This window comes from Chrysemys picta, chromosome 5, assembly GCF_011386835.1.
Source record: "Chrysemys picta bellii isolate R12L10 chromosome 5, ASM1138683v2, whole genome shotgun sequence".
NCBI lineage: Eukaryota > Metazoa > Chordata > Testudines > Emydidae > Chrysemys > Chrysemys picta.
This window is the reverse complement of record NC_088795.1, coordinates 29965361-29991218: the sequence shown is the minus strand read 5'-3', so window position 1 is coordinate 29991218 and position 25858 is coordinate 29965361. Positions and strand designations below refer to the sequence as shown.

The following is a 25858-nucleotide window of genomic DNA, read 5'->3' as shown; positions in this document are numbered from 1 at the left end:
ATGGTATAAGGTAATATTTTCAGTGTTTGCTCTGCAACTGTAAACCACCATCACACCCCTCTCCAGTCAGAAGAGAAGCATGACTAAGTGTGAAACCCAAGAAGTGTTATCTCCTGCCCAACAAAAGATTGCCCATAGACATCAGATAAACTATTGTGGAACATCAGAGGATAAAAAACTGTTGATTTTTCATCACCACCACCACCCATCAAGAGGAAACATGCATGTGAACTAGTCCCATCATCTGGAACTCTGGGGGAAAAGAATAAAAATCTGGGGGAAAGGAATAAAAAAGAAACTTCATCTTTTTTGGCTGTTTGAACTCTAAAGGGACAGACTCTAAACTGAAACCAGAGACCAGAGCCGGCTCCAGGGTTTTGGCACAAAAAAAAAAAAGCCGCGATCACAATCTGTGGCGCCAATTCGGCGGAAGGTCCTTCGCTCTGAGCGGGAGTGAGGGACCGTCCGCCGAATTGCCGCCGAATAGCTGGACCTGTCGCCCATCTCCGGAGTGGCCGCCCCAAGAACTTGCTTGCCAAGCTGGTGCCTGGAGCCGGCCCTGCCAGAGACCGCCAGAGGCTGTCTTCTGGATCTGTGCTGAAAGACACTTTGAATAGACCGATCATTACAACTCTGTCTCTCTTAGGTTTTAGATGGTAACTCATTGGTGTGTATATGTTTGCTTGCTATCCCCTAATGCCAGGCTTGTGTACGTTTCCATGATTTATTGTTTATGTCCCACATCCTGGCTTTCACTAAAAATACCCATGCCAATATCGCAGCCTTAAGTAAGTATTATGGTAATGCCCAAGAGGATCTGTGATCTTAAGGACTACATGCACTGGGGCGATATGGACTGTTTTGGGACTTTTGTTATGGAATATTTACACATTTGTTAAGCAACTTCTTTAGGACTAGAGGACAAGATTCCATGAAGTTACAAGGGATCCAAGGGGGTAACTGAGGTAAGGGACCACTTGCAGGGCTGCCCTGAGACCACAAAGGGGTGCCTAGGAGGAGCCTGTGGCAGCTAGAAGCTACTATAAAATTAAATAGAAATGGCAAAATACAAAGCCAAAATTAAAGATATTTGACTTTTTCCAAAATGAGGATCTCAATTTGAATCCCCCAGGCCTCAACACATTTATACCCTTCAGTCATGCTTCTGATGGGGGATCTGCAACAGACTCAGAAGGGCTCAATTAAAGATTCTCTGGACTCTCTCCATACCAAAATAAGGTTGGATGTGTGCTTCTCTTTCTTCCTTGGAGGCAAAATAGCAATTATGGCATAGAGTAGACTGAGATCTGGCACAGAATCAAAGAAATGTAGAGCTAGAAGGAACTTCAAGAGGTCACTGAGTTCTTCCCCTGCACAGAGGTATGACCAAGTATATGCAGACCATCCCTGACAGGCATTTATCTAACCTGTTCTTAAAAACCTCCAGCAAGGGGGATTCCATAACCTCATTTGGAAATTTCTTCCAGAGTTTAACTACCCTTATAGTTAGAAAGTTTTCCTAATATTTTTAACCTAAATCTTCCTTGCTGCAGATTAAGCCAATTACCTCCTGTCCTACCTCCAATGGACATGAAAAACAATAGAAAATTGTCTTCAAATATATTAAGGTTGACTGTGCGTTGTGTGAAAAAATACTTGCTTTTGTTTGTTTTAAACCTGCTGCCTAATAATTTCATTTGGTGACCCCTAGTTCTTGTGTTATGAGAAGGAGTAAATAGCACTTCCTTATTTACATTTTTCCACACCAGTCATGATATTATAGACCTCTATCATATCGCCCCTTAGTCGTCTCTTTTCCAAGCTGAAAAGTCCCACTCCTATTAATCTCTCCTACGGCAGCCGTTCCATACCCCTAATCATTTTTGTTGCCCTTTTCTGAAACTTTTTGAAGTCCAATATATCTTTTTTGAGATGGGCAACCACATCTGCACGCAGTATTCAAAATATGGGCATACTATGGATTTATATAGAGGCAATATGATATTTTCTATCTTATTATCTATCCTTTTCTTAATTATTCCCAACATTCTGTTTGCTTTTTTGACTGCCGCTGCTCATTGAGTGGATGTTTTCAGAGAACTATCCACAATGACTCCAAGATCTCTTTCTTGAGTGGTAACAGCTAATTTAGACCCTATCATTGTATATGTATAGTTGGGATTATGTTTTCCAAAGTGCATTCCTTTCTTGTGGATAATTTTGATGCCCCAAACTTATACCCCACACAACTGACAGTCATATGAAAAGGGAAAACTTGTATTTTCTGGGCTTCTAACTTTGCAGCAAGACCCCTGGAGAAACTGAGGGCTGACGGACATCCTGCAAATGCCCAACATGACACTTTAGAAGCATAAACTGAGAAAATACCATCAGTTTATTGCAATATACTTTCAAATGTGTCAGGAACATAAAATGGCTAAATGAATTCAACCAAGACTTTGATTTGGGGCTTTAAATAGTAGTTTGTGTTGGTATCCCAATGAACCAGTTACATAGAGTTTATATTTCTGTTTTATGGCCAGTTTGGATGCTTTTTCTATGGACTACCTTTCTGCCAGAATAAAGTAATGGAAACTATTAAGCCCAATTTTCCTAAAACAGAGTATAGATACTTAATACAGTTTTAATATTCAAATACATCTATCCTCTTCAGACACTCAACCTTTTTTGCATTTTGAACTGTTGCATCCCAACAATAATTAGGAAAATTAAATTAATATCTGGATGTAGGAAATTGATTATTAAAAAGTAGTGCAAATATATCTAGTTTCTCTCCCTCTCTTTTGTCTCCTCAATATTAGTGTATATCTCTTAATGCCTGTCTTTCCAATTACACTGGTCTACAATTTTTGAGAAGTCGTCTGCTTCAGAGATAAAATGTGCTATTTATTATGTATTTTGATGTGCTGAATTCAAATATGACAATTAAAACAACTGCTTGGTTACTGTTTCTAAGATATTTAAGTTTTTACATTTTATGTCTATGTATATTATGTAGATAGTAGAGTTTTAATCATAAATTGTAAACCTAGGTCTTTTCATGTGTTTATGGTTGCTTTACATGATAATATTTCACCTGTCCTGTTTATGTAACGCTTTAAAAATCAGCAAAAGGGTTATATAAATAAAATTTATTATGAAACAAAAGGCAAAAAACTATTATGTACATAGGTTAGTCCTATTCAGTGTCTACTCGGCGCTTCTTGGCTTGTCTCTTGTATTCATTAAATGGAGCATCTCTTGTCACTGTCCAGCAATAGTCTGCAAGCATTGATGGGCTCCATTTGCCCTGATAGCGTTTCTCCATTGTTGCAATGTCCTGGTGAAATCGCTCGCCATGCTCGTCGCTCACTGCTCCGCAGTTCGGTGGAAAAAAATCTAGATGAGAGTGCAAAAAATGTATCTTTAGTGACATGTTGCAACCAAGGCTTTTGTATGCCTTGAGGAGGTTGTCCACCAACAACCTGTAGTTGTCTGCCTTGTTGTTTCTGAGAAAATTTATTGCCACTAACTGGAAGGCTTTCCATGCCGTCTTTTCCTTGCCACGCAGTGCATGGTCAAATTCATCATCTCGAAGAAGTTAAAGAATCTGAGGACCAACAAAGACACCTTCCTTTATCTTAGGCCAGGTCTACACTACCCCCCTAATTCGAACTAAGGTACGCAACTTCAGCTACGTGAATAACGTAGCTGAAGTTCGAAGTACCTTAGTTCGAACTTACCTTGGTCCACACTCGGCAGGCAGGCTCCCCCGTCGACTCCGCGGTACTCCTCTCGCCGAGCTGGAGTACCGCAGTCGACGGCGAGCACTTCCGGGTTCGACTTATCGCGTATAGTCTGGACGCGATAAGTCGAACCCAGAAGTTCGATCGCTCGCCGCCGAACTACCGGGTAAGTGTAGCCAAGGCCTAAGCTTCACTTAACCTTGGAAATTTTCCATGGAGGTACTTGAAAGCTGCTTGTGTTTTGTCGATGGCCTTGACAAAGTTCTTCATCAGACCCAGCTTGATGTGTAAGGGTGGTAACAAAATCTTCCTTGATTCAACAAGTGGTGGATGCTGAACACTTTTCCTCCCAGGCTCCAATGACTGTTGGAGTGCCCAATCTTTCTTGACGTAGTGGGAATCTCTTGCACGATTATCCCATTCGCAGAGAAAACAGCAGTACTTTGTGTATCCAGTCTGCAGACCAAGCAAGAGAACAACAACCTTCAAATCGCCACAAAGCTGCCACTGATGTTGGTCATAGTTTATGCACCTCAAAAGTTGTTTCATGTTGTCACAGGTTTCCTTCATATGGACTGCATGACCAACTGGAATTGATGGCAAAACATTGCCATTATGCAGTAAAACACCTTTAAGATTTGTCTTCGATGAATCAATGAACAGTCTCCACTCATCTGGATCGTGAACGATGTTGAGGGCTGACATCACACCATCGATGTTGTTGCAGGCTACAAGATCACCTTCCATGAAGAATAATGGGACAAGATCCTTTTGACGGTCATGGAACATGGAAACCCTAGCATCACCTGCCGGGAGATTCCACTGTTGTAGTCTGGAGCCCAACAGCTCTGCTTTACTCTTGGGTAGTTCCAAATCCCTGACAAGGTAATTCAGTTCACCTTGTGTTATGAGGTGTGGTTCAGAGGAGGAGGATGGGAGAAATTGTGGGTCCTGTGACATTGATGGTTCAGGACCAGAAGTTTCATCCTCTTCCTCTTCCTCATCTGACTCAAGTGAGAATGATTCTGGTGCATCAGGAACCGGCAGGCCTTCTCCGTGGGGTACTGGGCGTATAGCGGACGGAATGTTTGGATAATGCACAGTCCACTTTTTCTTCTTTGACACACCTTTCCCAACTGGAGGCACCATGCAGAAGTAACAATTGCTGGTATGATCTGTTGGCTCTCTCCAAATCATTGGCACTGCAAAAGGCATAGATTTCCTTTTCTTGTTCAACCACTGGCGAAGATTTGTTGCACAAGTGTTGCAGCATATGTGTGGGGCCCACCTCTTGTCCTGATCTCCAATTTTGCAGCCAAAATAAAGGTGATACGCTTTCTTAACCATAGTGGTTATACTGCGCTTTTGTGATGCAGAAGTCACTTCAGCACAAACATAGCAGAAGTTATCTGCACTGTTCACACAAGTACGAGGCATCTCTGCTCACTTTGGCTAAACAGAAATGTGTCCCTTTGCAAAATCAAACACTGACAAATAAGAGAGCACGACACTGTATGATTTCTAGAGCTGATATAGGGCAATTTGTTCAGCAGAGTGATGTAAGCTTCGTTATGATTGCATCATCCGTGACTTCTAGGAATAACATGATGCAATTCATATCATGTATGACGCAATACCAGCTTCAGATTGCATCATTCATTGTTTTGCCTAAAAAGCAAGTACTGTCCAAACCCAGTCATAGATTTATTCATAGATTCAGTCAAAGATGTATTTTAGTCATTTCTGGTTTAAATTGAGGTCCCTTCCCTTTATAACTCACTTATCCTCCGCCATTCCCAAGTCAAGGCTCGTATATACTGACCCAATAGCATATCTTGAAAACTAAAGCCAATCAACAATTTTAAGCATCATTTTCGTTCTCAGTGACCCAGAATTAGTAAAGTTTGACTACATTTATTTCAGAAGCATTTTGGCTGTAGAGCAGTGTTACATATACAGTACCGATAGCTTGAAATTAAACTCTCAGCCATGGTCAAACACAGACAACATGCACAATTTTTTAGATAATGTATGTGTCGACAATGTGACAGTGGTTTATAAGCTATTTTAAAATGTTCCTGGTTATTGGTGTCCTTAACGTAGGTTTCTGCATTTCACTAGTAGCCACTATACGTACATCCAAAACAGGCAATTGTTACAACAGTAGTGTACAAATAAATGCATATGAGAATGTACTCACTAGCTTGTTGATGGTGCACTTCATTCGGGAAAGCGCTGAATTCATAAGCAGACTGCTTGCTTTTCAATAAGAAGGTCAGAGTACTGTCAAGCTTCTCCACAGAAGAAAACTTGAAAGCCTGTTTAGAAGAAAGATAAGAGAAAAATTCAGATCACGTAGTGCTTATGTATTATTAACCATGTCCTTGTAATGGCAGTAAATCAAAGGATTTAAACAAAATAAATATAAACTCAGTCTTATTAAGGTTAGTTTATTTTTGAAAGACCACAAAGGAGAAGTAATCTGACATAAGACCAACAAGATAATTTGACCAAAATAAGGAAAAGTGGACATTCTGGCCCCAAGCCTTAGCTGTGACTAAACTCAGAAGGATGGGGGAAGGCCTTTAAGAAATCTTTGTGTTCCTCCTATTCTTGGCTCAGCAGTGCACTGGGCCAGTATCCTGACCTAATTTAGAGCAGCGTGGGGGTTATTCTAATGTATACCAGCCGCCAATAGACCCAAGAGGCCAATACTGCAGCTGGGGATTACAAGGCAGGAGGTTACCTAGGCTGACCCAAGTGAGGAGGATGGTATCATTACCTGGCTCTACACCAAATAGGCATCCCCCCTCAGATGGCTGGTTACACCACTTTTAGGTGGACTTTGCATCAGTGACACAGTGTAAAGCAGCTACACATATCTGAGGATCAGGAGTAACTGTGTGGAAAGTATTAGTGATCTTATGGCAAAACAATTTGACTGGCTCATTTATTAGCTACAGAAGACACTCATACTGCACTGAATCATGTCAGGAACCAAGTTAAGTTAGCTAATGTCCCAATCACTGCCCCACACTCAAAAGGGCTGAAGAAGCAACTGTGCCTCATGGCAGCCTGGCACAAAGTGGGAACTGTGCAGTCTGCTCTCCACCATGCAGCTAATACTTCTGTGGGCTCGGAAAACAGGTGGAACAGCAGGGCCCAGAGCTGTATTTCCTCCCTGCCACCTTTGAGGTGCTAAGGAGAGTAGTCTGACTGCAGAGAAATTTTGGCAAGCCCTAGAGCGGGCTGCACAAAAGTTCCTTGCCTGTTCTCTCCATCAACTCAAACCCCAGAAAATGGCTTGTCACTATTACTATCCTAAAATGATTTTCGAGAGAAAAGTTTGAAACAAAGAGGCTTACAGTATATTATATAATGTTTAACATAACAAAGGTTTTGAAGGGTGACATTTACACATTGAGCTATCACTTTGTAAGTTTATCAGGATATGTCTACCCTGCAGTTGGAGGTGTGATTGCAGCACCAGCTGGCATACCCACACTAGCTTTAATCTAGCTAGCATGGCTACAAGTAAAGATGTGGCAGCACAGGATTCAATGCAGGCTCGCAAGGTGAGTATGTAGCAAAAGTGCCCAGGATGCTTGTACAACCCAAAGCAAAGTCTGTGCTGCTACAGCTTCACTGCTATTTTTAGCATGCTAGCTAAATTAAAGCTAGTGCAGGTTATTCCAGCCTGTGCTGCAATAACATCTCTGACTGTAGTACAGATACACCCTCAGACTCATGGCAGCTGAGGAACCTTTTACGGAGGGAATATTTCTGAGCAATGCCCTGCTGTACATAAAAATATGCGCTAATAAAAGAAAACAAAAATTGAAAACACTGACTGCAGACCAGCCACACGGATATCCTCTTCAGAAGAAGCAAAACTAAAGTAGGAGCCAACTTTTTGCAGCTCCGAAAGGATCCTACAAAATACTGTACTTAGTCCAGAGAGATCTCCATGCTTTATCATGACAGCCATGCAGTGCCGCCATTTTGGGGGGGGGTGGGAGGTGAGAGGGGGTTCCTTGCAAAGTGACACCGATTTCTGTTTTAGAATGGAAAACCCACATACAATACCAGATAAAAAGAATTTAACTATATAACTATAAGGATATATTTTAATTTATAAGGTACTGCTTTGAATTATTACAAATTCATTCCTGTACATGGAAAATAAGGTAATCAATTAACTGTTCTGATAAGAATCAAAAGATGGAAGATACAACCAAAATATAGCAGAAAAGATTATTAATGTGCTGCAAAACCAACTGAGAGGAAAAAAATAAAGCAAGATAGCAACACTTCATTGAAGTCTATTGAGCCACACATGTTCATGTGTAGAATTTGTCCCTTTATATAACTTACTAGGATTGTACATTTAATAACTGTTTATTTTTAGAAAGATATTTTAAAAACTCATCCCATCATGCCCAAACCCACTATTTTAAGCTGCTTAGGATCTGTAACTACTTGCTGGGATAGCTCAGTGGTTTGAGCATTGGCCTGCTAAACCCAGGGTTGTGAGTTCAATCCTTGAGGGGGCCATTTAGGGATTTGAGAATTTAGTTGGGGATTGGTCCTGCTTTGAGCAGGGGGTTGGACTAGATGACCTCCTGAGGTCCCTTCCACCCCTGATATTCTATGATTTCTATGAAGGTAGGACTACTTTCAATAGTATGATGAGGCCAGTAGTACTACACTGCTATCAGAATATGTTTCCAAAGCCAACCTGACCAGCCTAACAAATGTAAAGGTCATCTTCCAGTGGCAATGATTCAATTTAGGGTCTCTCCCCTTACTCCCAATCCCTGCTACCACTTTGATTTATTGCAGCTCTTGGCCAGACACTTTTGCACAGAGACCTCTACCATGCATAGTGTACCAATTAGTTATGCCCCAGGATATGGCTTTTAGGGCTTACTACCATGTGAAATTCCATAGCACTATGGTCCTGATTCAAGAAAGTACTTGAGCATATATTTAACTTAAATGTGTGCTTCAAGACTGATTGAAGTCAATGGAAGCTAAGCAAATACTTAAAGTTAAGGATGTGCTTAAGTATTTCTCGGAATAGGGATGTATACATGTTTTCCTGAATCACAGCCTGTGCTCAGGTGTTAATAGATTTGGACCCTTAATTTGTGCAGCCAATACTTATACAGTAGACTGGCATATTTCTCATTGACTTTGGCAGCTCTACAAAAGTCACATTTTCATACAGATGAACTATACTTGAATATCTTCTATGTATCAGACAATATATTCTATGTACCTGGATTTAAACAATTTCCACCCCACCATCAACCTCAGTCTGGACCAGTCCACACAAGAGATCCACTTCCTGGACCCTACAGTGCATATAAGTGATGGTCACATAAACACCACCCTATACCAGAAACCTGCTGAACGCTATATTTACCTACATGCCTCCAGCTTCCATCCATGACACATCACATGATCCATTGTCTACAGCCAAGCCCTAAGATACAACCGAATTTGCTCCAATCCCTCAGACAGAGACAAACACCTACAAGATCTTTATCAAGCATTCTTAAAACTACAATACCCACCTGGGAAGTGAGGAAACAGATTGACAGAGTGAGACGGGTACCCAGAAATCACCTACTACAGGACAGGCCCAACAAGGAAAATAACAGAACACCACTGGCCATTGTGACAGCGTACCCCATAAGGCTTTATGGGGGGGAGGTATTTATAAATGTATGTATGATATAACTGGAATATGTTTTGTGCTGCCTGTGCCATGTAACATATCTCCTATTTGTACATATATATCATTTTCTACTTGAGATTAAGAATATGGGCTGTATGCTTGCTTGGTTTCTAAGTAAGCTTTGTGAGGCATTTGGTCAGCTTCTTTAGGAAGGAATTCGCCAGGTTAAGTACCTGATCAGGAAACACTTGGGGAACAGCAACAGAGGGTCCTGTGGCACCTTTAATACTAACAGTCTTAAAGGTGCCACAGGACCCTCTGTTGCTTTTTACAGATTCAGACTAACACGGCTACCCCTCTGATACTTGGGGAACAATGCATCTTGGAATGCTCCAATCCACATAAGAAGTCTTCCTGGAGACATGCAAGATACCATGTGGACAATGGCTTCGGCTTGTAAAGACTGAGTCATGCAGGGGCATGTGACTTGCCCAGGTGACTCCAGAACTCCATCTTGGAACTGGACTTTGCATAGGAGGGAGGGGGGGTCTCCACCCACAAGAGAGAGTCTATTTAAACCTGTGGGAGACCCCTCCATTTTGGTCTTCAGCTGGCTAAGGAAGGAGCCTCTCCACCCCCCCAGGATACTTGAAGGGAACTGGAACAAACGACAGTAACTACAGGGGGTGTGAGTGATTGCTGGACCCAGGCTAAAAGGAGATTAGTCTATAAAAGGGAGCATTCTGGAACCAGTGAGGGACTTATCTGTATTTAGTTTGATTAGACATAGATTTGCACATTTTATTTTATTTTACTTGGTGACTTACTTTGTTCTGTCTGTTACTACTTGTAACCACTTAAATCCTACCGTCTGTATTTAATACAATCACTTTTTATTTAGTAATTTACTCAGAGTATGTATTAATACTTGGGGGAGCAAACAACTGTGCATATCTCTCTATCAGTGTTATAGAAGGTGAATAATTTATGAGTTTACTCTGCATAAGCTTTATGCAGGGTAAAACGGATTTATCTGGGTTTAGACCCCATTGGGAGTTGGGCATCTGAGTGCTAAAGACAAGCACACTTCTGTGAGCTGTTTTCAGGTAAACTTGCAGCTTTGGGGCAAGATATTCAGACCCTGGGTCTGCGTTGGAGCAGGCGGGAGTGTCTGGCTCAGCAAGACAGGGTGCTGGATTCCTGAGCTGGCAGGGAAAACAGGAATAGAAGTAGTCTTGGTACATTAGGTGGCAGCTCCCAAGGGGGTTTCTGTGATCCAACCCATCACAGCCATCACGTACAGCCCCCAGCTAAAACCTGTCCAGTGCATTATCAATGATCTACAACCTTTCCTGGAAAACGATCCCTCACTCTCACAGACCTTGGGAGGCAGGCCAGTCCTCGCTTACAAACAACCCCCCAACCTGAAGCAAATACTCACCAGCAACTACACACCACACCACAGAAACACCAACCCAGGAACCAATCCCTGTAGAAAATCTCATTGCCTACTCTGTCCTCATATCAACTCTAGCGACACCATCAGAGGACCCGACCACATCAGCCACACCATCAAGGGCTCATTCACCTGCACTTCTACTAATGTTATATATGCCATCATGTGTCAGCGATATCCCTCTGCCATGTACATTAGCCAAACCAGACAGTCCCTACATAAAAGAATAAATGGACACAAATTGGACATCAGGAATAGTAACATACAAAAGCCAGTAGGTGAATACTTCAATCTCCCTGGACATTCTATAACAGATTTAAAAGTAACTATTCTTGAACAAAAAAACTTCAGAAACAGACTTCAAAGAGAAACAGCAGAATTAAAATTCATTTGCAAATTCACCACCATTAATCTGGGCTTGAATAGGGACTGGGAGTGGCTGGCTCATTACAAAAGCAGCTTTGCCTCTCCTGGAATTGACACCTCCTCATCTATTATTGGGAGTGGACTACAAACACTGCAAACACTGGTTCTCCACTTGTGAGGTACTCCCCTCTCTTCATGTGTCATTATATAATGCCTGCATCTGTAACTTTCACTCCATGCATCTGAAGAAGTGAGGTTTTTTACCCATGAAAGCTTATGCCTGTTAGTCTTTAAGGTGCCACCAGACTCCTTGTTGTTTTTGTGGATACAGACTAACACGGCTAGCCCCTGATATGTATCATTGACTTTCAATGAGACTCAGGTTCTTCAGTGCCTGAGTCAGTTTTGAAAATAGGATTTAGGTTCCTAAATCACTTATGCACTTGTGAAAATTTTACCCATTGTCCATTCTGGGCTATCATCATTTTGAGCGGAGATTCCACATTTGGAGGAAGAGAAGGAAACATTTTTAAATGGTAGCTGTTGAAGTTGTTTATAAAGGCCAAATAATAAAATTAGTCCCAAAGGAAATGGATTCATAGGCAGACTGCATGTGAGGCTCTGCGATTCATCACATAGACAACAGCATGTATGTCGTATCTATTTCATATCACTTTTTATAGAGAAGGCTGGATTTAATTATCTTTTCTTCCCTCCCCCAAAACTTTACATACTGTAACTGGAATCATGTTTAATGTGTATGATAAAAACTTCTTTTGATATAACAAATATCTCAAAATATTATTCAAAAAGAGTTTGATGTGAAGATTCCCTAAACCTCTCTAGATATTCAAAGTCATTCTAATTAACAGGAGCATCATAATTTCAATATTAAGCACTTGCAACTGGTTTCCATCTTTATTCTGAAATCAAAGGAAATCTTAAAATAAAAAATCTAAATAAGTAGATCAATATTTGTAGTAGTAGAAAAAGCTCATAGGAAAAATCAATAAGCTGTATAACACAATGTTGAAATCATAAATTAAAGAAAAGTACATAATGAAATAGGAACAAAACTCTAAAGCATAACAGTCATATGATCATGTCTCTACATAAGGAGTTAGTATAACAAGATATGTTCCTAGGAGAGCTTTTTTGATGTAGTATTATATGCATTTGTTGTTCCCACTTTTATAATTAAACCATTAGCAGTCCCCACCTCCCATATATCTCAATACCAAGTCCTTTCAGCACTCATCATTAAGGTTATGATTTAGTCATGTTTCAGAGTAGCAGCCGTGTTAGTCTGTATCCGCAAAAAGAACAGGAGTACTTGTGGAACCTTAGAGACTAACAAATTTATTTGAGCATAAGCTGCTCCGACAGCCCGAGGATCGCCACAGGGGGCTGGCAGCAGCGGCTGCACCAGCCACTCGGGGACTGCTGCTCAGCCTGTCTCCGGGGCCAGCCACACTGGCCACTGCTCAGGCGGTCCCTGGAGCCAGCTGCCCAAGGCCACCAGGCAGCAGCCGGTGAGGCTGTCCTTGGGGGCACCTGAGACAGCTGGTCTCCGAGCCAGCTGGTCCCCGCAGAAGTCATGGAGGTCGTGGAAAGTCACAGAATCCATGACTTTCCGCGACCTCCGTGGCAAACATTTTGATAATGTTTTAATAATGTTTTGATAAAAATTTCGGAAGCAAATGGAAAAAAACATTTTGATAACGTTTTAATAATGTTTTGATAAAAATTTCAGAAGCAAATGAAAAAAGGCACATTTTTGCACAAAACATTTTATTTTTAAAAACGATCATTTTAAGTTTTAAAATGTTTTGTAAAAAAAATTTTGATTAGCCCTAATGGCGGCTAGGTCCTGAATTAGCCAACAGTAAAAAAAAAAATGAACTGAGCACTCTAACCCTATTTTTTTTTTAGTGGACATTAATGCACATCATGTACAAATAATTTGAAAGGTCAACAACAAAGGATACAATCTCTTAAAAGTATATTATCCAAACATGACATTCTTGGTATGTCTTATTGGACTAATTTGCATTCATTAAGAGATTTTAATAAGCATCTCAGATTGCAAGAAACTTGAACTTTTCTTAAAATCATAGAATGCTGTTTCTTTGATCAATAATTGCTGTAAGCTTTTGTATTTTACTTTAATTTTGTTTTATGTTGTGTCTGATTGTTACTCTACATAAACTGCTGTTGCCCCAGGATACCTTTGTAGATAAAATGCTAGTCTCAAAGGTTTTAATTATACTGGTTAAATAGAAGTTACTGCTATTCCTTCTACTTGATGGGAATTCTAATGATCTTCCTAAACTGTGTTCTGGTTTTCCTTATGTGAATCTCTTTTTAAGGCTCATTTAGATGATGTTCCATTAACTGAGCCTTTACAATGTAGCCTGCTGCTATACTTTGTTAGCAGAGAGCTACGGTCACCTAGTAATAACTTGTGCCCTTCCAAAATGTCAAGTTCAGCAAAACTCAAACTTCTGAAAACCAGGAAATACAGAGTTATGGTAAACACCCATGCAACCATAACTGTCCCCCTAGAGCTGGCAATAGCTACTGGAAATTATCTGCACACATTCCAGCAGCATTCATTGGGTTAGGTTTGGCTGTATTGAATTGGTGGAGGAATAAGTTTGAACAGCTTGGAAGAGCTGTGATTGTGATATGAGGAGATCTGCCTCTGAGTACCCCCATGTGTGTTATCAAAGGAAAGAGATGCATATATACCTTGAGGTTCCAGTCTTCATCATTTCAACATAGAATTGCGTAGACTGTATCAGCAGCAGCAGGGAACTGGGGTCTTCTTGCCATTGGTATTATCAGTGGTGATGTGAAATATGAAATATGAAAGCAGTCTGTGAATTTAATGATGGGAAGGGTAAAGCATAGGTTTAGGTGGCATCCTGTGTGTAAGTGTGAATGGGTTGCAGAAGGGTACTGTATGAAGTTTTTGCTGAATTTTACCAGGGTAGGATTCTGTCAGGGGGATGGGCTCAGTGTTTGAACACATGGCAAATGCAAACAGTGCCTGTCCATCACAGTGAAAAAGCAGAGTGTTATGGGTGTTGTGGGGCATGGCACAAAGAGGGCAAAGTTAAGATTGGATGGACATTTACCTTTACTCTGTATTTCCTGGTTTTCAGAAGTTTCAGTTTTGCTAAGTCAACATTCTGGAAGGGCATGAGCTATCATTCGGCAACCTTAACTCTGTGTTAAAAATTTTGCCATTCAATTTCCTAGGGTTTTTTAAATAGAAAGAGAAATGTTTGTTGACAGGAGGTAGTGGTCATTTAGACAGCTGTAATTCTCACCTAGGTTTACAGTTCATATGATACTGTGGCTAGATAATAAAAAAAAACCCTAGTCTTATATAGTGCTTTTCAGCCTTATACATTATCCCCATTTTACAGATGGGAAACTGAGGCACAGAACTACAAATAGTTTCAGTCCAGTAATCTTTCCATTAGGCCACATGGTTGCTATGGGATTCCTTAGTGCTCCTGCCCCCCATGGACATTTTGTTCCAGTGAAATGGGAATAATGGTCAGGTTTTGAAATGCTTACAATGTGTAGTTGCTAAGAGAACCAGTGAGAGAAATCTCTGCTCTATGTCTCAAAACCTTGTCAATTTTATTACATGGTTGTTACAATAACTTTAAGGGTGTGAGAGAATCCTGGTGTGTCTCTCTTCTCCATCCTCTGCCACACCACTTCCTGCAACATGTAGCTCCCCTGCCAACATTTCCAGTTCTCTCTCCCCTTCCCAGCTCATTGAGTCATTAGTTGTCACTGCAGAAACCATTAACATGTAAAAAAGTTGCTCCTTGCTGTCTCCTGCCCTATGCTGCTGTGTGTGTTAGGGTTGCCAACTTTCTAATTGCACAAAACCAAACACCCTTGCCCTGCCCCGCCCCTTCTCTGAAGCCCCATTCCCACTCACTCCATCCCTCTCCCTCCGCCACTCATTCTCCCCCACTCTTGCTCATTTTCACTGGGCTGGGGCAGAGGGTTGGGAGGTGTGGGGGGGTGAGGGCTCTGGCTGGGGGTGCAGGCTCTGGGGTGGGGCCAGAGATGAGGGATTTGGGGTGAAGGAGTGCGGGAGGAGGTACAGGCTCTGGGAGGGAGTTTGGGTATGGGAAGGGGCTCAGGGCTGGGGCAGGGGGTTGGGGCGCGGGAGGCATTCAGGGTGTGAGCTCCGACTGGGCGGCGCTTACCTCAGGCAGCTCCCTGTCAGTGGTGCAGCGGGACTAAGGCAGGCTCCCTGCGGCTCCCAGGAGTGGCTGGCATGTCCAGCTCCTAGGTGGAGGGGACAGAGGGCTCTGCGCACTGCCTATGCCTGCAGGCACCACCCCAGCAGTTCCCACTGGCCATAGTTCCTGGACAATGAGGGCTGCGGAGCCAGCGCTCGGGGTGGGGGCAGTGCATGGAGACCCCCTGGCTGACCCTATGCCTAGGAACCGGACATGCCAGCCACTTCCGGAGCCGTGCGGAGCCAGGGCAGTCAGGGACCCTGCCTTAGCCCCGCTGCGCCACTGACCGACTTTTAGCAGCCTATTAAAATCTCTCGGATTGCTTACAGTACTCACCAGGAGATCAATGCCGATTCCGGTAGACTCCCACCAATCCGGGAGAGTTGGCAACCCTACTGAGTGTACATATCACAGGTAGCAGTTTACTTCAAAGCTACAGGCTACCTTGGTTACATGATCTGAGATGCACACGGGGCTGGGCTCCTCACTCCTGCTACCCACCCTCAGCTGGGAATCCTGTCCCTGCTTCAGCTTGCTTCCCCAGCCATGCCCCAGGTCCATCCAGTCTGCCCCTCTCCCACACACTGGCCAGATCCCAAGACCAGTCCCCAGTGGGGTGATGTGTATCTTACCTATTCATTTTCTGGATTTCAGATATTTAAATTTCAGTCCCCCCACTCCAGATCGCAGCTCATATGGAGGGGCTTAGACACCCCAAGAGAAGCCGGATCCCCCACATCTCAGAACACATAATAGGCAGGGAGAGGGGCTCAGACCCCTGCAGAGGGGAGAATTCAGAACTGGCAGTAGTCTCCCCACCAGTCATAAACCCCCAACTTCCTCTGCTACCCCTCATATTCTCCTCCCCCCTCCCCTGAACCTCCCAACCCCTCTTCTCTCCCCTAATATCCATTTCCATTTAAGGCCCCATAATACACCCATCCCTCACTGCAGATACAAACCCCTCTTCATTCCTCCCCTCCAATGAGAATTCACATGTGCAATTTCTTTTCAAAAATAGTTTCAGCACCTTCTGAATATTCTGTTATACTCAGATGATGGTTTCTTTGGGGGGGGGGGCGGGGTTAACTAAAAAAACCTTGTCAAAGGCAGATTTTCCCCAAATGCTTATAGTTCATTCTCAGATTTCTGCCCAGATTTCTTAAAAGTTGCATGCTCAAAGAGATGAGCAGTAGCCCATTCATCTCGATGAGATGTTCTCAGATGAAAGGCTACTCAATGTGGATGAATACAGCCCAAAACAATATCCCTGAAATGTGTGAATTGATCTATTCATATCAGCAGGTGTTCCCTTCCCCTCTCCCCAGGGCAGGAGGAGAATTTCTGATGTGTGTCAAGCATACCCCTTCACAGATCCTATTCCAATATCAGCCACTTGTTCTTGGTGCATGCTGCAAGCATACATGTTCTAAGCTCCCTCCACAGAAGGGCGGGGTCCCCCACATCCTGTCACACACTTTGGACAGGGACTCTGGCTCAGACACCAACAGGGGGAAGGGACTACAAGTTGAGATGGGGGTGGGGAGAGAAGGAAGCTCAGATCCCCAGATCCTGCCATACAGAGAAAGGGAAAATATGAGGCTGATGGGTGCTCCTGGGCTTCTCCGCCTGGTTTCCTGCAACTCCCATCTATCTCTTTCCCAGTGTCCCTCTCCACCACCTAAGTCCCCCAAACCCTCTCACCTCCACTACCTCCCATCCCCCTTTATCCCCCTCCCCTTGCTGCAGCCCCAAACTCGTTTCATTCCTATTTTCCCCACTCCTCCACACCTTCAGATACCTCTTCCCTGCCAGCGAGCATTCACTTTAAAAAATAATAATCATTTTTAAAAAATCCTGACAGACAGATTTTAGTAATAAGCCCCTCCCCTTTTTCCAGATTTCTGCCCCAGGTAAGGCTCAAACTGACTCTAGGTGGTGGGTCAGATTCAAAGAACCACTACTTTTCCCCTTGAGCTAACCAACTGGCATAAAACTTTGTTGGCTAACAATCCTGTTAATGCCTCTGTTTGCACATATCCTCTATTAGGAGTGAAAATAAGCACACGCGGCTTGCAGGAAGCCTAACTGCAGAAGCAACATCTTTTTCAAATAAAGGTTTCATCTGACTTCCCACAAAAGGCTGGTTGGTGCCATGCACTCTGTTGGGATAACCTTGAGCATTTGAGACCCTGGTCCAATAGTCTGAGCCCTGGATTGACCTTTATGTGTGAGCTAAAAAGGTTGTCAGAATCTCTGAACTTTAAGAAAAGCTGTTTTTATTTTCCAGGGGCTTTATCTCAGGAACGCCTTGTTCAAATGTCCTCAAATCTGGACCGCTAACAGAACCCACACTCCCATTAGGCATATCAAAACTCAAGAGTCAAGCTTTAAACAGAAAGCTCATCTTAACCTTAAGTATAACAAGGCTGTTGCTCTGCTGCTAAAATAAGAGGTTAAAGGAGTTTGAAAATTGTGTGAAATAGCTTAGCTAGTGCAGTTACATTGCTCCATGGCTTGGTGTTCATCATTAAAAATAACAACACAAAATGGATTTCCCATTACCATTCTTTCCCACAGAACAGCCATCATGCTGTGTGGATAGGACCACCTAATTGATAATGAAAAAGTCTCTTGGCAGTGACTTATGTTTCCTATACTAACCCAGAGCAAATAAAACTAAATAGCCAGACCTACAGTAGCTCCAAATTTATACCCCCATTTATTATTCAGGTGAGTAAAGGTTAGGAGATCATTAAAATATGTCTGGCATTCAAAACACTAGTACTGTATTTCCTAGTGCACATACTGTTCTGCATGGGAAAAATTTGCAATTTGTACTTGAATATTATTTAAAATTGTATATGTCTTACTTACTGAATTTTAGTCACATTGTTGAGATGAGGGGCCAACCTAATGAACAAAAGAATCTAATAACCTATAGACATTTAAGACAGACATGGTATTGCTACCTCACTATTTTTTTAAAACTCAGTCTCACACCATAACCTTTCAACAGAAAATTTTGTTAAATCCAGATCAAGGTCATTTTAGATGGCCTTTAATCTAGAGATTTAAGAATGATCAGATATTGTAAAGACTTTAGGAGGTGCACTGACTGGATAAGCTACACTTCATTTTATTTTATTTTCCAGGAACAAAAGTGAATTGTATTTGGAAGGAATCTACCACTGTGTTTAAACAGAATACTAATAATGAAATATATCATTTTTTATTAATCCTTTTGTTATGAGTGTAATGCCTTAGGTGGTAGATAAGGTATATTTGTCACAGGAAAATGAGACTTGTCTATGTTACACACAGACTTTTTTATTGTTGTTCTTTCTTTGTCATTACAATATAGACGTGTCAAATATGCTCAAACTACCAATCCTTGTACAAGTGATAATTCAGTTTCTGTCCATTCTAAAGACTGCTTTCTCTTCCTGTTGTTTTTTACATGTTGCTGGAAAAGGAGACTTCATGCTGCAGAGGCTTTATACTGCAGTGTTGAATATGAAGTCCAGCTTCAAAGCCTGAATATCTGCATGGCAACCAGCAGACCTCATGAGTTATAACTGAATAGCTGTGTACAGTCTATATATGCATAGTAAGCTAATATTTTCCATACATATGCTTTCAATACCAACCCAAAAGAAGGGATTTACTGCTGAATGGATATACTGTGATCCAAAACTCTCCCTCCCCAACCACTTGTGTGATTTAAGGACGTTTTCCCTGGGTTTCAGAATAGACTCAACAGTTTCTTTTTTGCGATTGATAGAAATTAATTATTATTATTTTCATCTATGAGGCAGGGACATTAGTCTATGACTGTAGAGAATCATTCAAATTTATGTCATTGTGTAAACAATAAATAACAAATAACAACACAACTAATAATAGCGCAATCGAGATTTGTTTTCACTTGTCTGATTTGTTTACAACTAGACATCTCAAAGACTGGCTTCTTTCCACTCTTGTTGATCCATAGCTCGTTATTATTCTATCAAAATAGCCTTTATAGCACAGTATACGTTCTATCTCATACTGGCACTTTTATGCTTTTTTATTAACTTAATGGAGATGTTAACTTACCTGACAAGCAAAAGCTATTGGATCAGCCACTTTTTTAAATATGCGTTCAATCTCCTCTACTGCTGTGTAGTATTCAATCTGTGTCACGGCCTTATTGACTCCCCCACAGTAGACATTTACATTTACAGGGCCAGCCGGAAAATCTTATAAAACACAAACAAAAACGGCAGCTGAAAATATTTTATAATGCCAGACTGGATGTCTCAGGTAGTAAGTAAAAGAACAGAGAAATATCACAAACAACACATAAAAAGTAACAAATAATTTTCATTTCACAGATGTTTCAATGCAATACTTTTTAAACCAAGTCCTTCAGTTTAACACAAAAATGCAACAAAAATACATATCTGTAAATTCTTATAAAATATAGCTATGTATTGTTTCAAATTAGAAGCTAGATGAAAACAGAATGCTTCACATTTCAACCTTCCCTTTGATGGATTGATACTCTATAATCAGCTGCCTTCTGCCTACAGATTAAGTAAAAGTTCAGTCATTTATTACAAGTTACAGGTTTACTATTCATCTTTTGAAACATTTTTCTTAATTGCAGACAAGCCTCTCAGAATTGAGTTTTGTAGAAATTGCAGTTTAATTACTTCCATTCCAGTTGTTTATCTACTGAAAGCTGAGGAAGGAGGTATTTGTATAGTCTGTTACTTTAGAACAACTTGCTCCGTGTATGCAGCATGCGCCCTCTTTATGAGTATGTTTTATAATTCATTAGTATTCATTGTGCCGTGAATCCTGCTGTACCTACCAGCGACAGAACTAAAATTCTAGCTCTCCTCACAAAAGAATTAAAAATGGACAAACTTGAAGACAGAGAAGAAATGGAGAGTCAAAGAAACTCAGATTAATAGAAATCAGTATCTCAATTCACTTAAATGATAACAAGCACAAACTCATTTTACTTTCCTTTGTTAAAATGAAGTCAGCTGGATCCTTGGCCCAAATGGGCATTCGTGTACTTTAGTTATTCTAGGTTTTTGCCGGGGGAAAGAGGGGGGGACAAATAACAAAGAAGCTAAATTGAACAATGATGGGGAAAACCAGTGTTTCTGTTGGAATGCCAAACACTTTTTATTTAAAAGCTCCAATGGAACAAAAAACTAACCTTGGTTTGGGACAAAAAGAAACTAAACTTATTAGTTATGCTTTGTATTTTGTGTTTATTAATCTATACCCCTTATGGCTATCTGCCCTGGCCCAATAATTTCCCCAGAAGATATGCCTGGAAGAGCCCCCACAATACAGTCAATGGGAATTTCAGTTTGTCTTTTCTGAAAGATGCCTCATCACCAAGATCTTCCTCTGGCCAACCATAGACATTTCAGATCACCACCTACCTCCTCATTGAGCCATCCTGGTAATGAATAACTCTCAAGTATATGGATAATCAGGCAACTTGCAACCTCACCTTTGAGTGCCTCCATACTTGAATGGACTTCATAGAGAGGTGGACCCCAGGAGCTCTTGTTCTAATCCCAGCTGTCACTGACTTGCCTGTTTTCCTGGTCAAATCACAACTTCCTTGCCTCAGTTCCCCATCTGTAACATGGGGATAATACTACTCATCTAACCTCACAATGGTGTCATAAGGATCAATTAGTGTCCATATAGCCCTTTGAATGCACCACAGAAATGTTAAATACAACTATTACTATCAAAGCCACCTATGATCCCCAATGAGAGGGAGCCAATGGTGCCTCCTTTAAGGGAAGAGGAATGAGGTCAGTGATTGTGATCAACTTCTTCCCTGCAAAGAGAGATGCAGCCTCCCACGGGAGATGATCGGAGAACACTAATACAAGAAAGAGCTGCTGCTCCTATGGGAGTGAAGAGAAGCTGATGTACACTTCTGTCACCCACAGATCACATATGCCTAAGAGGGAACAATGGGATTTGCTAGTGCTTAGCATCCCCAAAAAATTAAGCAACTTAAGCCTTGTCTACACTACACAGTTTTGGCGAGAAAAGTCAGCTTTCATCGACAAAACTAAGATGCCAAAATATGGATTTTAGGTCCTAACTTCAGGCGACCAAGTTTGAAAATTGTAGCTTAAGTGTTTTCTTCCTAAATGATGTGGTATTACCATGGTTTTTAAAAATAAAATATTATATACTACCCTTTGGGAATACACAACATGCTACAGAAAGGCAAATTGAATCCTGAACTCTTAGCTGATTATTTCCATCACACCTCTAGTCCAATAACTGTGAGGGAGGTATGGCCATTCCCTCTGCATTCTGAAGCTCATACAATGAAAAATGTTGTTGTATTGTTTATCGTGCTCCAGGCAAAATAAGAAAATAGAATAGCTAATATTATGGATAAAGTGATTGACAAAACCCAGAGAAACCAAGGGAGACTGAGTAATATAGAGAAACGGGATGGATATGAAATCACTGCAAAGAAAGGAAATGTTCTCAGATGTCAGTAAGAATTATAGACAGGCATATGGGCAAAAAGAAAAAACAACTTCGCTGAATAAAATAAGAGACAAAACATCTTGTTAAACCTAATGCAGTAATAAGAATATTAGCTTTGCATTTTATAGCAGGAATTTATTAAGAATGTTAATCTGTGACTAATCAATGACATTTTAAAGCCTGCCACCTGCCACTTAACCACACAAAAACAACCCAATAAAATCCAGTTTCCCATAAATCACAAGCCCTTGTGTTGGTGTATTAATAAAAAGAATAATGCTCTGTATGCAAAACCCATACACAGGAAACACTTACAAAATAATATTAGAATCTGATGGGAAGTGAAAATACTTATTGTAAGACAAGTGAAGAGAGTCCAGGACCAAAATTTTCTATTTATTTAAAGCTACAGCAATGTTCTCTTACCTAAAGCTTTCATGCATCTGACCTTCTGATTCCAAAAGGCTGGCTGTGTCCTAATTCGTTGATTGTCCGTTATGAATTCAATTTCTACAGTTTCAGTTATTTCATCTCTCAAAAGAATGAATATTTCACCAGGGTTCTATAAAGTTAGAAATATGCTCCCATTAGCCTTTCACCAAATTATACTGAAACCATAAAATGTAAATCAGATGCTTTAATGTAAGTTGCAAGAAAAGTTGCAATAGCTTTATATCCTGAAATATTGTTATATAACAGCTGTAATGCTATTTCATTAAGTTATCCTTTATGTTTCTTTAAGTAAAAAAATTGACAGGATTACTGTAATAGTTTGAACTCTGTTTACTAAAACCATATATAATGAAATTCTTTTCACTGTGAGGCTAAGATCATATATTCACTTCCAGTACACAAAGGGTGAAATTCCCCTCATTCAGGGGACCCCTACACTACTTAAGACACACTTAAACCCTCAGAATTGGATTCATGGGTTAGGAACTTAAGTGGTACAATGGTCTTCTACAGACCTCTGAGCAAGGGTGAATTTCAACATAGAGAACATTAGTGAGCTACAGTACATGGTGGGCCAAATTCAAAGGTGACCTAGAGATGGTGTAAGCTGCATCTCAGAGGCGGTGTAAAACTGCATCTCAGTTTTAGGGGTAAGCTGGCGCATTTTAAATACTAAAGGCAGAATTATAGTAAGGCAAGGAGCTAACAAGAAGGTACAAGATAAAACAAGCTGACTACTTTATCTTACGCCTTCCTGCACCCGCCCCTGAGTTGTTCTCCATGCACTGTTCAACCTTCTTTGTATGCAAGTGACACTAGTTTATACTCAGTCATGCTGACTCCGACTGTCATACTGGTCTGTAATGTTTCACTGTTCAACACCTTTAAACTTGGCCCACTGATTTGTGGCAAATCTATATATTTTCACTGGGAAAATATACACACATGCTAATGTTCTTTGAAGAACAGAACAAGAATCAGAACAATCATTCACTATGAACAATTCACTGAGGTATATTTGCCACCCTTCAGATCAGCTAAAACTGAACTAAATTTCACCCGTAATCTCTTTATTAATCCTTCAAAACAAAATGTATACCATTATATCACTTCTGAATGTGATGGGGTGATCCGTGCATGAAGGGACCCTTCAGAACAACAATCTGGGGGGGTAAGGGGATAATCTAGGCCCTTGTTTTTCTTAACTTTTTAACCAGAAGGATTTCCCAAAAGTCAAAAGGGAATATATATGTTTCACTGTTTAGAGAAGCAGTTTTATACTTTCTAACATACCCTCCTTCCCAAAATAATAATTTCCTAATTTATATTATGGAAAGGTCCTATAGAACTTAACAGACAATGAAAAACTCTTCCCCCCCCCAAAAAATCTGAACTAACCTAGAGAATTCTATAGAAGGGATGTTCATTATTAAATTCAATGTGTTAGTTAAAATTCTATTGCAAGTTTCTACTGTTTAGAATAATACTCTCGATCTTCATAATGGGGTTTTCCAGTGAGGAAAAACAGTATTTCTCAGAAGTACACATTTTAAAGCATACTAACTGTAATTCTTTATTCAGTTCTATAGATTTTAGTGTAATTTATATAGAGTCCTATTGGTTTAATCAGTGTTGATTACTGAAAGAGTTTTCCAAAATATTAAAAGTTTTAAGCTAAATATGTTCTATCTGCATATCTTTCATCTGATTTTCAGCTGTAACCTGCTACTCAGTGGCATGGAATAGCCTATTTGTAACATAGCAGCCAAAACTGTGCGACATTCCTTCCACTTCTTTGCCATGCCATTATTAGCCTGATTCTTCAGCCCTCACATGACTGTGGCCACTCACTTGTCTAAGGGCTACAGAGTTGGGCTTCAGATGTTGCACTCTTTACACAGTTTTCATGCTTTTGTGTTTTCTCACATACAGTGTTGATTTTTAAAAATGAGCATTCATATGTTTGCATACACTCACTCTCTCTCTCACACACACACACACCTACCACCCCAAACCTGATTTTTACTGAGAAGCAATTCATATCTTTTGAAAAAGTTCCTCACTACAGTTTTCCTTTACATTGCAATGAAACATGTTGAAGCAGAATTATATCTGACCCAATCTGCCAAACAATTTTTAATTGAAGTAAAATCCTGCAGTGATTGTCCCAAATCCATATTAGTTTGTAGATGTTTGTATTGAATGTGACACACAGGCAGCATCACTCCCACTGCAGGTAAACTCTCATTTGTGCTCCATAGTAGTGATCTGCCCCCCAGAACTGACGTGCGATGAAGGAGCTTGTAGCAGGGGCAGGGCAGAGGAGTGATATTTATGTCTAACTTTTTAGCATTGAAAGGTCTTACCTCACATGATATCCTTTCTGGTAGCACCAATACTGATGGTCTTATAGTTTCCAACGTTTCAGAAACTACCTCACTTTCCAAACTCACATCTGTTTTCACTGATACTCCTCCTTCATCCAACTGCAAGTTAACTTCAGAGTGATCTTGGTAATCTGCAGGATATAATATTGAGTGAAATGTATTGTTATTCATCCCACACAAATAAAACATGATGGTCTGAAAACAGCTAGACGATGATTATTTACAAAATACTACTGATGTACATAGCGTTTTGCGAAGAAATAAAAGAAAGTAGATGAAATCCTGGCCCCATTGAAGTCAGTGGATTTCAGCCAGTGTCCTTGTCCAAAAGATCCCACAACCCATATTCATCTTGATAGTCTTTGCTCACATGAGAAGTCCCACTGAGATCAAAAGCATCTGGCTTTGTCTACAGTGGGGATTTGCCACTAGTGTAGTTGCAACAGAGCAAACCCCAGTCTATGCAGGGTAAATTGAGATAAGCAATGATTTTCACCACTGCAGCCTATCCTTGTTTCAAACAGGACTAAGCTTTACTGATACAAATGCCACCCACCTGACTCAACAGGTAGGAAACTTTATAGGACCTGCTGGGGCAGACAGCCACGGGGAAAGGGCGTGGGGAGGGAACACATACCAGAACACAAAAGGTGGGCCCTTTCTCCTCCAGGATTTCTCTGCCTCCCATTGGCCAGCCAGAGGGAGATGGGAGGTGATTGGCCCCTTTCTTCTCCCCACCCCATTATTTTAAACCTTTGCCCAGGTCTTTTGGAGCTTCTCACTCCATTTTAGCTATCCTACTCCTCTGTAGTTTTAGGATACAAGCTGTGTATTTTAGGATTTGTGGGTCTAACCAATTGCCTCTTTCGAGATGTTAGGAAGGAACTTTTCCCATTGGTGCAAAATGGAGAGGGGCCTGCTGGGTTTTTCCACCTTCCTTACAGCCCCATGGAGACAGTTAT

General features: G+C 41.0%; 1 protein-coding gene across 3 annotated transcripts in view; it reads right to left on the bottom strand.

Moving 5' to 3' along the window:
* BANK1 (B cell scaffold protein with ankyrin repeats 1) overlaps positions 1-25858 on the bottom strand; it is a 287338-nt gene that overhangs the window by 192543 nt on the left and 68937 nt on the right. For all 3 annotated transcript variants that reach the window (XM_008179150.4, XM_024099921.3, XM_042859972.2), the window contains exons 4-7: positions 24876-25027; positions 22483-22618; positions 19624-19766; positions 5947-6064 (exon numbers count right to left, since the gene is read on the bottom strand). In XM_008179150.4, the coding sequence (XP_008177372.1) occupies positions 5947-6064; positions 19624-19766; positions 22483-22618; positions 24876-25027 (549 nt within the window). The remainder of the gene's footprint in view (positions 1-5946; positions 6065-19623; positions 19767-22482; positions 22619-24875; positions 25028-25858) is intronic.